Source organism: Coregonus lavaretus (assembly GCF_964263955.1).
Source record: "Coregonus lavaretus genome assembly, chromosome: 6".
NCBI classification, from domain to species: Eukaryota; Metazoa; Chordata; class Actinopteri; order Salmoniformes; family Salmonidae; genus Coregonus; species Coregonus lavaretus.
The window spans coordinates 30,607,903-30,620,336 of NC_139993.1; the positions used below are offsets into that span (position 1 = coordinate 30,607,903).

A 12,434-nucleotide genomic window follows, 5' to 3' on the forward strand; every position below is an offset into this window, starting at 1 on the left:
GATCTCACCTCGTGGGGCATCAATGATCATGAGGGAGGTGAGGGATCAGCCCAGAACTACACAGCAGGACCTGGTCAATGACCTGAAGAGAGTTGGGACCACAGTCTCAAAGAAAACCATTAGTAACACACTACGCCGTCATGGATTAAAATCCTGCAGCGCACGCAAGGTCCCCCTGCTCAAGCCAGCGCATGTCCAGGCCCGTCTGAAGTTTGCCAATGACCATCTGGATGATCCAGAGGATGAATGGGAGAAGGTCATGTGGTCTGATGAGACAAAAATATAGCTTTTTGGTCTAAACTCCACTCGCCGTGTTTGGAGGAAGAAGAAGGATGAGTACAACCCCAAGAACACCATCCCAACCGTGAAGCATGGAGGTGGAAACATCATTCTTTGGGGATGCTTTTCTGCCAAGGGGACAGGACGACTGCAACGTATTGAGGGGAGGATGGATGGGGCCATGTATCGCGAGATCTTGGCCAACAATCTCCTTCCCTCAGTAAGAGCATTGAAGATGGGTCGTGGCTGGGTCTTCCAGCATGACAACAACCCGAAACACACAGCCAGGGCAACTAAGGAGTGGCTCCGTAAGAAGCATCTCAAGGTCCTGGAGTGGCCTAGCCAGTCTCCAGACCTGAACCCAATAGAAAATCTTTGGAGGGAGCTGAAAGTCCGTATTGTCCAGCGACAGCCCCGAAACCTGAAGGATCTGGAGAAGGTCTGTATGGAGGAGTGGGCCAATATCCCTGCTGCAGTGTGTGCAAACCTGGTCAAGACCTACAGGAATCGTATGATCTCTGTAATTGCAAACAAAGGTTTCTGTACCAAATATTAAGTTCTGCTTTTCTGATGTATCAAATACTTATGTCATGCAATAAAATGCAAATTAATTACTTAAAAATCATACAATGTGATTTTCTGGATTTTTGTTTTAGATTCCGTCTCTCACAGTTGAAGTGTACCTATGATAAAAATTACAGACCTCTACATGCTTTGTAAGTACGAAAACCTGCAAAATCGGCAGTGTATCAAATACTTGTTCTCCCCACTGTATATATATACACACACACCTGTTCTGAAAGGCCCCAGAGTCTGCAAGACCACTAAGCAAGGGGCACCACCAAGCAAGCGGCACCATGAAGACCAAGGAGCTCTCCAAACAGGTCAGGGACAAAGTTGTGGAGAAGTACAGATCAGGGTTGGGTTATAAAAAAATATCAGAAACTTTGAACATCCCACGGAGCACCATTAAATCCATTATTAAAAATGGAAAGAATATGGCACCACAACAAACCTGCCAAGAGCGGGCCACCTACCAAAACTCACGGACCAGGCAAGGAGGGCATTAATCAGAGAGGCAACAGAGACCAAAGATAACCCTGAAGGAGCTGCAAAGCTCCACAGCGGAGATTGGAGTATCTGGCCATAGGACCACTTTAAGCCGTACACTCCACAGAGCTGGGCTTTACGGAAGAGTGGCCAGAAAAAAGCAATTGCTTAAAGAAAAAAATAAGCAAACACGTTTGGTGTTCGCCAAAAGGCATGTGGGAGACTCCCCAAACATATGGAATAAGGTACTCTGGCATGATGAGACTAAAATTGAGCTTTTTGGCCATTAAGGAAAACGCTATGTCTGGCGCAAACCCAACACCTCTCATCACCCCGAAAACACCATCCCCACAGTGAAGCATGGTGGTTGCAGCATCATGCTGTGGGGATGTTTTTCCATCGACAGGGACTGGGAAACTGGTCAGAATTGAAGGAATGATGGATGGCGCTAAATACAGGGAAATTCTTGAGGGAGGTTCACCTTCCAGCAGGAAAATGACCCTAAGCATACTGCTAAAGCAACACTCGAGTTGTTTAAGGGGAAACATTTAAATGTCTTGGAATGGCCTAGTCAAAGCCCAGACCTCAATCCAATTGAGAATCTGTGGTATGACTTAAAGATTGCTGTAAACCAGCGGAACCCATCCAACTTGAAGGAGCTGGAGCAGTTTTGCCTTGAAGAATGGGCAAAATTCCCAGTGGCTAGATGTGCCAAGCTTATAGAGACATACCCCAAGAGACTTGCAGCTGTAATTGCTGCAAAAGGTGGCTCTACAAAGTATTGACTTTGGGGGGGGGGGGGGGGGGGTGAATAGTTACGCTCAACTGTTCTGTTTTTTTTGTCTTATTTCTTGTTTGTTTCACAAGAAAAAATATTTTGCATCTTCAAAGTGGTAGGCATGTTGTGTAAATCAAATGATACAAACCCCCCAAAAATCCATTTTAATTCCAGGTTGTAAGGCAACAAAATAGGAAAAATGCCAAGGAGGGTGAATACTTTCGCAAGCCACTGTATGTCCGTGAAAACAGGGGAGAGCTGGTCAGCGCAGTGCTTAAAACCTCTAAATATCTAAGCCGTTACTAAGCTGACATATGGAATTGTTTTAAGATGGTCATACCATGGATCATTTAGCTACTTGATTTTTAATTTGATCACACCTATAAAACATTTTTTATAAACAATTATTTGATAAAATATTGAATTTGGCCTTTACTACTATAGCTCATAGAAACTCATTGAATAAACACATTCCTAAATGACAAAAAAGACAGTCCGAAAATAAATCATAAGGAATACAAGTGTCTGGCCTATATCTTGGAGATATTAGCTCAGGAAATGTGTTTTGGACACATATTTAACCCCTTATTTTTGTTGGCACAAAACGATCCCCATACTTCCATTAATTGTATGGGTTATCTTCAGACGAGTCCTGTGACACGGGAGAACACCATCGTGTTTGTGAGAGTCCCCTTTCCATAGAGTGGTCATAATAGTTTTGTAGGCCAAACCATTCGGACGCTACAGACGTTTCCGTGAGAAGACTGATTTTTCGGGATGTCTCATGGTCTGACAGCTCTAGCTCTGTCACCTTCCACTGCAGATGCGGAAGGCCGCCATAGGCGGATGCGGTGGATTTAGATGCAACCAATGTAAAAAACGGACGTATTTTGATGAGGATCTTTGTATTATGTTACTTAGATTAACGCACAGGTGTGTCAATAGACTCTTAAGTATTACGTGTGGCTGGAGAGACCTTGTCCGGGTCGGCAGCATTCCTGCTGTTCTGTTTCCTAAAGAGTCTATTGACCTCCTGCTCTGTGATGACCAGGGGTGGGGGAAGGTCAGCCTGGGACAGGCTGGGGGAGGGATGGGGTGTTCCTGGGAATGGCAAAAGGGTAGATGAGAGAGGAGCCTGGAGAGGAATGGGGAAGGGAGGGGCCTGTGTGTCAAATCTGCAGTAGAACTGGTTTAGTTTATTCAGCAGTGAGGAGTCTTCTTCTGTCGGGGGAGCTTTAGGTTTGTAGTTGGTAATTTGTTTCAGTCCTTTCCAGACAGACGAGCAGTCGGCTGCCTTAATTCCCGAGAGTAGCTTTTTCTTGGCCTCTCTATAGAGGACCCTGGTCTTGCTCCTGTTGTCTTCCTCTTTGGTAGAGCGGCGAGCCCTAAGCTCACCAATGAACCATGGTTTGTCATTGCTGTGTGATAGAAAAGTATTTGATGGTATGCAGTTCTCCTCACATACACTGATGTAGGATGTGACCCTGTCTGTGTAGTCGTGTATGTTGGCATTATTGAACTTGAATATGTTCCAATCCATGGTGTTTAGGCAGTCCTTTAACTCCCCAATGGCCTCATCAGTCTATTTTCCCGCATGTTTGACATGCTTGGCGGTTTTTAGTTTCTGTCTGTATGCGGGAATGTGTAGCATCACATGGTCTGAATTCCCCAGGGGAGCGTGAGTGACAGCGTGGTATGCCCCTTTAATAGTGCTGTCAACATGGTTGAGAATTTTTTTTTGACTTGTAGAACATTTCACCAATTGTTTGTATATGGGAAGTTCCTGTTGTAGGCTGGTGTGGTTAAAGTCTCCCCATGATGGTCAAAGTAGAATCTGGGTATTTTCTATCCACCTCTGTTATCTGATCAGCCATTAGATGTTGCTCTGTGTGCGCACAGGCGCTCGGAGCGATGCAGACTCCGGCCAGAATGACTCAGGAAAATTCACAGGGTGAATGAAAAGGTTTGCAGTGGATGAAAATAAATTCCAGATCTGGAGAGCATGACTTAGACAGAATAGTGACATCATTACACCAGCCTTAGGTGACGTAGAAACACACACCACCTGCTTTGGATTTATTGCACTGCTCCGGGACACGATCAGCCCCGTAGAGCTGGAAACTGGCTAGATCCACAGCGGCATCAGAAATAGAGGCATTTAACCATGATTCCGTAAAACAGAAAGCAGAGGTGAGAGAGAGAAGTCCTTTTTTGTCCACATCAGAAGTTGTAGCTCGTGGGTTTTGTTGGCGAGTGAACGCACATTGGAGAGGAAAAGGCTGGGCATTTCATATACATCAAATCCAGGAAGTACTAGCATGACTTAAGTAGCACCAACAAGTGGACGCCTAAGACTTTAATGAAAAAGCTGGTGACAAAAAAAACACTTCAAAGATGATGAATAACAACCAAAGGCAGAAATTCCCCTTAAAATAACTAAAAGGAAAAAAGATAGACACCAATAAATAATGTGGAACTTGTACAGTGAGTTGATGCAGAAAAAGGGCTATTCCATACACTAACCCTGTTTCTGAGATAACAGTGTAAGTATGGATAATGACTCAAAACCATGAAAGCTTTTCAACATCAGATTCAAAAAGAGTAGTGCTCCTAGCACAAGCATGTGGCTCACGTCTGTCAATTCCAGTTTTTCCAGTTAAATTCCTCTTGCTCAGGACAATCTCTTCTATGTAGACATAATGTCGAGAAAGCTCAAGTAACACCGAAACACTGAACCAGCTTTACTCACCTCACCTCTATCCATAACCATGGGCCATGTCAACAGCTTGATGAAACAGCAACAAAGAATGTGAAGAAATAGCTGTGAAATAAGTCAACTGGAAGTGTCTGTATGGTTGCCATTTTTGAATTTGCACCAGAAGAGGATCAAAAACGTTGTTTGGCTATGTGGTTAAGTGCATAATATCTTGTGTGTAAGGGGTTAAAGGCAGTTGGCTTTCACAGGTAAATCAGTGCACATGCTGGCAGTGGATCTTCTCTTTGGTTTGGTCCAGCATGTCCAACATCTCTTGTATGATGGCTTGGAGGGCCCTACCCAAGTCCACTCCACTATAAGGCTTTCCTATGGGAGGCACGTGGACGAATGCTGAGCGCCCATGGCTCAGGTACAGAGAGGTGTAGTAGGTGAAGTCACAGAGGTATCTGTCAGGAAAGACACAGAAATGAATATAATGGCTGTAAGTGGTGGTTCTACAGTAAGATTTGGGGGGGAAATAGGCCTACAACTTTCTTTGAACTACAGGTGTATGCATGCACATTGCTAGTAAAATCAATGTTGCAAACACAAATGCACACAGGAGGAGGATGCTTACCTGCCAGCATCTTTTGAGACAGACACTGCTACTCCTAGGCCAGAGGCGGTCACTCTTTTGCAGACCGATTCCATGTCAATAACAGAGTCAATGCAGTCAGGACCCCCCTCAATGCAACACTGAGAATGGGGACAGAAGTGGCTGTTGTCCAGACCCTTGTAGCCATGGTTACGGCCACATTTCTCTAAGGTAACGGTGGTGGCCATACCCGAGACTCCAACATGAACCACTAACTGATTCCCCATGCAGAGAAGGACACAAAACAAACACATTTAAATATGGTGCATATCAAGGTGCATAAATGGCCAGCAGGAGATGAGATAGGAGAGCCCATTCATTGCTTTCTTACCTGGGGATACTGCTTCCATAGTGATGGAACCAAACTCTGGACCGCCTGGTAGTCGACAGGCACCTCATACACATGCAGGTCTATGTCCTTTCCCAGGCCCAGCTTCTTCAGTTCCTTAAAACAAAGAGAAGAGTAGACAGGTGATTAATATTCATAAAATATCATAGAAATGGCTTCACATTATTTCAAAACTCATTGCTTTTAGAATAAATAGACATTTAGTAATATGTTAGACATTTCCTTGCGGTCATCTTTACTTTGTCTATTCAGTCCATTAAAAAATGTGCACAACATAATTATGATTGGATGATATCCTAAAAATACAAATTGGGCAAGCACAAATAGGAAAAGATGGAAAATGTATGGAGGAGAGGACATTTCTAAAGTGTGATGTTCACAGCTGGCTCTATAATCCGCTACAGGACAACTGGCCTACCAGGCCAGTACCCATTAATATTTAAAAGAGACGTGTTTGACCACAGCCCTGACCCTGCCACAAAGCAGCCCTTTGTTTGATTTGAATATCCTTATCAAGTCTGTCTAGACACCCTGACAACCATTGTCCCCATCAAATTTCCCAATACAGCCCCACACCACCACGTTGGCCCTATAATGCTTCTCTCACATTATAGAATGTGTAAAAAAAATATTTGCTGAATGAGATGTAGTTGTCATCCCTTGACAACTAATGTGCTCTACCAAACAGGTTCGGCATGAACAAGGTAGGCAGTTTTGTTATTGTCAGGGAAATAAACTCCCTGCCTGTGACATTAAACCCCTACAACTCATCCAGAATGCCGCAGCCCGTCTGGTGTTCAACATTCCCAAGTTCTCTCACGTCACCCCGCTCCTCCGCACACTCCACTGGCTTCCAGTTGAAGCTCGCATCTGCTACAAGACCATGGTGCTTGCCTACGGAGCTGTGAGGGGAACGGCACCTCCGTACCTTCAGTCCCTACACCCAAACGAGGGCATTGCGTTCATCCACCTCTGGCCTGCTGGCTCCCCTACCTCTGCGGAAGCACAGTTCCCGCTCAGCCCAGTCAAAACTGTTCGCTGCTCTGGCACCCCAATGGTGGAACAAGCTCCCTCACGACGCCAGGACAGCGGAGTCACTCACCACCTTCCGGAGACATTTGAAACCCCACCTCTTTAAGGAATACCTGGGATAGGATAAAGTAATCCTTCTACCCCCCCCCTTACCCCACCCCACCCCCCCAACAACAAAAAAACACATTGTAAAGTGGTTATCCCATTGGCTAGAAGGTGAATGCACCAATTTGTAAGTCGCTCTGGATAAGAGCGTCTGCTAAATGACGTAAATGTAAACGTAAATGTTATAAAGAAGAGGAAGACAATTAATTAGTTCAATATAGCCTAAGTGAAATATGCAAAAGATACATACCTGGACTGCTACCCAACTGGCATTAATAGAGTGCTCTCCAAATGGCTCAAACCCTGCAAAATATGGCAGCATTTATTTTAAAAATAATAATAAAATAAAGGGTTTAACTCAAATAGCAGATTTTTGGGTGTAATGTGAGCAATTTCAGGTTGGCATCTCAAAGTTCAATTAACTTGAGATTGATGCTTACTTATAGGTTTGCTTGGTAATACATTTGCTTGAAGGGAAATAACTGTCCTAAGAACCTATGCTAGAAGGGCCACTAAAGAAATATGCAAAATCCCATAAAAAGCTCACTTTATATGATGTGTTTATAAATGTGTGAGTGTGGCTGCAGTAATGTTGAGATTTCACTCTGAATCCCTGTGAAATTAATGGTCTGGTGTGTTCCCTTGGGGACACAGGGATCTGTCTGTCTGGCAGGAAGGTGAAAAGGAGAGAGCGTGGGGTCGGCAGCTGCTGGCCAGCTCTTTTGTGAGGCCCTCTGTTCCCAGCAATCTAAACATCTTTTATCAGGCTATCCCGTCTTCAACTGGCCTTTGTGTCTGGGAGACGAGAATTCGGGTGTTTTCACACTTAGTCCCTTTCGGACAATTTTTGTGAATTCAGCGCGGTTCGCAACATTTTTTGTGCACTGTGAACACCCCAAAGAAACTCAGACCCCTCAAAAGAGCCCCCAAAACTAACCGAACCGAGACGTGGCCGGAGTTCGGTTCGCTTGAATTCAGTGGTCCGGTTCCCTTTTTTAGGGAAATGTGAACACAAACCTCCCCAGGTTCGCTTGTCATTATTCCCGCACCACCGATTCCCCTGCCATAATCCCTCACATTGGAAAAAACTGTTTTGGATACTGACGCACAGAAATTCCAAAAATGTGTGTGGAGTTTTTAGTTCAAGATTATTTGTTTGCAATATGTGATCTATAGGCGGAGAGCTTCATAAAATGTTTATTCGATTGTGGGGTTTGAATAGTGTGAGAAGACAACATAATTTGGTGAGAATCACAACATAGGGTACAAAATCAATTCTAGCTCTTAAAGGGGCAGTAGCCTATAATTGGGTGTACAATTTTCTATTACAGTATTATTTAATCTGCAGTTGCTCTTCTGCCATTTATTCTGTTAGCAATAAAATGTAGTTAATAGTATCTTCTGATTACAATTATTATGTCTCATATTTTAATTAAATGCAATCTATTAGCTTCCAAAATGTAAGTATGTACAGTACCAGTCAAAAGTTGACACACCTTCTCATTCCATGGTTTTTCTTTATTTTTACTATTTTCTACATTGTAGAGTAATAGTGAAGACATCGAAACTATGAAATAACACATATGAAATCATGTAGTAACCAAAAAAGTGTTAAATCAAAATATATTTTATATTTGAGATTCTTCAAAGTAGCCACCCTTTGCCTTGATGACAGCTTTGCACACTCTTGGCATTCTCTCAACCAGCTTCATGAGGTACTCACCTGGAATACATTTCAATTAACAGGTGTGCCTTGTTTAAAGTTAATTTGTGGAATTTCTTTCCTTCTTAATGCGTTTGAGCCAATCAGTTGTGTTGTGACAAGGTACTGGTGGTATACAGAAGATAGCCCTATTTGGTAAAAGACCAAGTCTATATTATGGCAAGAACAGCTCAAATAAGCAAAGAGAAACGACAATCCATCATTACTTTAAGACATGAAGGTCAGTCAATACGGAAAATTGAGAACAAGTGCAGTCGCAAAAACCATCAAGCGCTATGATGAAACTGGCTCTCATGAGGACCGCCACAGGAAAGGAAGACCCAGAGTTACCTCTGCTGCAGAATATAAGTTCATTAGCGTTAACTGCATCTCAGATTGCAGCCCAAATAAATGCTTCACAGAGTTCAAGTAACAAACACATCTCAACATCAACTGAGGAGACTGCGTGAATCAGGCCTTCATGGTCGAATTGCTGCAAAGAAACCACTACTAAAGGACACCAATAAGAAGAGACTTGCTTGGGCCAAGAAACACGAGCAATTGACATTGACCGGTGGAAATCTGTCTTCTGGTCTGGAGATCTTGGAGATTTTTGGTTCCAACCGCTGTGTCTTTGTGAGACGCTGAGTAGATGAACGGATGATCTCCGCATGTGTGGTTCCCACCGTGAAGCATGGAGGAGGATGTGTGATGGTACTTTGCTGGAGACACTGTCTGTGATTTATTTAGAATTCAAGGCACACAACCAGCATGCCTACCACAGCATTCTGCAGCGATACGCCATCCCATCTGGTTTGCGGTTAGTTGGACTATCATTTGTTTTTCAACAGGACAATGACCCAAAACACACCTCCAGGCTGTGTAAGGGCTTTTTGAGAAGTGATGGAGTGCTGCATCAGATGAACTGGCCTCCACAATCACCCAAACTCAACCCAATTGAGATGGTTTGGGAAGAGTTGGACCGCAGAGTGAAGGAAAAGCAGCCAAGAAGTGCTCAGCATGTGGGAACTCCTTCAAGACTGTTGGAAAAGCATTCCTCATGAAGCTGGTAAAGTGAATGCCAAGAGTGTGCAAAGCTGTCAAGGCAAAGGGTGGCTACTTTGAAGAATCTAAAATCTAAAATATATTTTGATTTATTTAACACTTTTTTGGTTACTACATGATTCCATATGTGTTATTTCATAGTTTTGATGTCTTCACTATTATTATATAATGTACATAATAGTAAAAATTAAGAAAAACCCTGGAATGAGTAGGTGTGTCCAAACTTTTGACTGGTACTATATATCTAGTTGCCCGATAACACAATTCCGAATGAATGGCTTGTCCTGCACTTTGTAAAAACCCAGAGTGCATGTTGGAAAACGATCTTGGTTCCTTTCTAAACATAGCAATGTGAATGCAAAGAGGACTCGGTCCACAAAATAGGTGAAATAGCCTAACTACTGCATGTCTGGATGTCTGAAATATTACAACTTCCATATTCTTCTGCTACATACAGGTCAAGTAGGTCATACCATGACACATTCCTAACATTATGCAATGATGTCCATATGTTCATATTCAGTTATCTATAGGCATATTATTTTGTTTTGGATTACAATAAACACATTATTGCCAATTTCACAAACAATTTGAAGGCATGTATGCCATTATACAAATAACAATCTGCAACTATTTGGACAACTCTGCTGCATGTCCTTCACACAACTTTTCAACACACAGTAAAAATCTTCACATGCACGCCCTAGTTGGCTTTGTCGTGCTTGAAACTACGTACAGTCGAGCAAGTAGAGGAAACCCCACTAACCTGTAACAACAACAGTTTGCTTACTATTGTCCATATTTTTTCTTGGCTGTAGTGAATGTTTTCGTTTGTTATTCTAAATTTTACCAGGAATGCAGCTGTCTGGGATTTTGCTGTCTGGGATTTTGCTGTCCTTTCACAGTTGAATAGTGCTTTTTGCGTATTTTTTATTGGCGAGTCTGACGTAATGACGTATGGTAGATACACATTTTGGCGACAACTTCCGTTAAACGGATTTAGCATTAGCAAACAAAAATAAATTACATTCAGTTGACCGGATAGTTTGTAATATAATTTGTTATAATGGTAAGTATATATTTTATCGAGTTACAGTCATATGAGGACTGTTATGAGTTACTTGTGTGGGACCGTGGAATAGCTCGTGCACAAACGCGTGGTTGTTTTGTTTACCATGTAGATTGGATAGTTAGCTACTGTAACGTAACTAAATGGTTAATTCATTGTGTTCATGCTAGCTAATAGCTAACTAAAAATATAATAGTAATCTAGTTACAACATTGAAATGTATGTTTATTCTTACAGTATCTAAACACATGGTTTGCATTTCAAGTCAAATTTGACCTAGTTAGTTAACTACACTGAACACACAATATAAACGCAACATGTAAAGTGTTGGTACCATGTTTCATGAGCTGAAATAAAAGATCCCAGAAATGTTCCATACTCACAAAAAGCTTATTTCTCTCAAATGTTGTGCACAAATTAGTTTACATCCCTGCTAGCGAGTATTTCTCATTGGCCAAGATAATCCATCCCAACTGACAGGTGAGGCATATCAAGAAGCTGATTAAACAGCATGATCATTAGACAGGTGCACCTTGTGCTGGGGACAATAAAAGGCCACTCTAAAATGTGCAGTTCTGTCACAACACAATGCCACACATGTCTCAAGTTTTGAGGGCGCGTGCAATTGGTATGCTGACTGCAGGAATGTCCACCAAACTCGGTCCAGGGGTGCCGCTTGTTTCTTTTCTCCCCCCCAGGACCGAGTTTGGGAAACCCTGCTATAAGCGGCCTCCAACTTCCTTTTTGGGAATTTGGCAGGTCGTCCAACCAGCCTCAAAACTGCAGACCACGTGTATAGCGTCGTGTGGGCGAGCTGTTTGCTGATGTCAACCTTGTGAACAGAGTGCACCATGGTGCTGTTGGTGGGGTTATGGTATGGGCAGGCATAAACTACGGACAAAGAACACAATTGCATTTTATCTATGGCAATTTGAATCAACAGAGATACATTGACGAGATCCTGAGGCCCATTGTCGTGCCATTCATCTGCCGCCATCATGTCATGTTTCAGCATGATAATATACAGCCCCATGTCGCAAGGACCGTACACAATTCCTGGAAGCTGAAAATGTCACAGTTCTTTCATGGCCTGCATACTCACCAGACATGTCACCCATTGAGCATGTTTGGGATGCTCTGGATGACGTGTACGACAGCATGTTCCAGTTCCCGCCAATATCCCGCAACTTTGCACAGCCATTGAAGAGGAGTGGGACAACATTCCACAGGCCACAATTAACAGCCTGATCAACTCTATGCGACGGAGATGTCGCGCTTCATGAAGCAAATGGTGGTCACACCAGATACTGACTGGTTTTCTGATCCATGCCCCTACCTTTTTTAAATATCTGTATTCCCAGTCATGTGAAATCCATAGATTAGGGCCTAATTAATTTTTTCAATTGACTGATTTACTCATATGAGTTAACTCAGTGAAATCCTTGAAATTGTTGCATGTTGCGTTTTATATTTTTGTTCAGTATAGTTGGCAATCATACCAGCTAGTTAGCAAACATTTTCAAAGCTAGCTAGCTAATTTAATTATGTGTTTGCTAGCGGGCAAGACAACATGCACAATGACTTCAAAAAACATTGTGAAATTCACAGCTACCTCTATCTTTGCTGAAGACTGCACAGAACCACCCTATGGTAAG

At 42.9% G+C, this 12,434-nt stretch overlaps 1 protein-coding gene across 1 annotated transcript; it reads right to left on the bottom strand.

Moving 5' to 3' along the window:
- Positions 1–3,847: 3,847 nt before the first annotated feature.
- Positions 3,848–10,636, bottom strand: LOC311131173 (pyroglutamyl-peptidase 1-like). Its single transcript, XM_084164018.1, has 5 exons — positions 10,477–10,636; positions 7,194–7,246; positions 5,789–5,902; positions 5,440–5,672; positions 3,848–5,269 (listed from the first exon to the last, which is right to left on the bottom strand). Exons 1-5 carry the CDS (start codon positions 10,508–10,510, stop codon positions 5,077–5,079), a joined length of 627 nt encoding a protein of 208 aa, XP_084020144.1. The 5' UTR covers positions 10,511–10,636; the 3' UTR covers positions 3,848–5,076.
- Between the last annotated feature and the right edge of the window lie 1,798 nt (positions 10,637–12,434).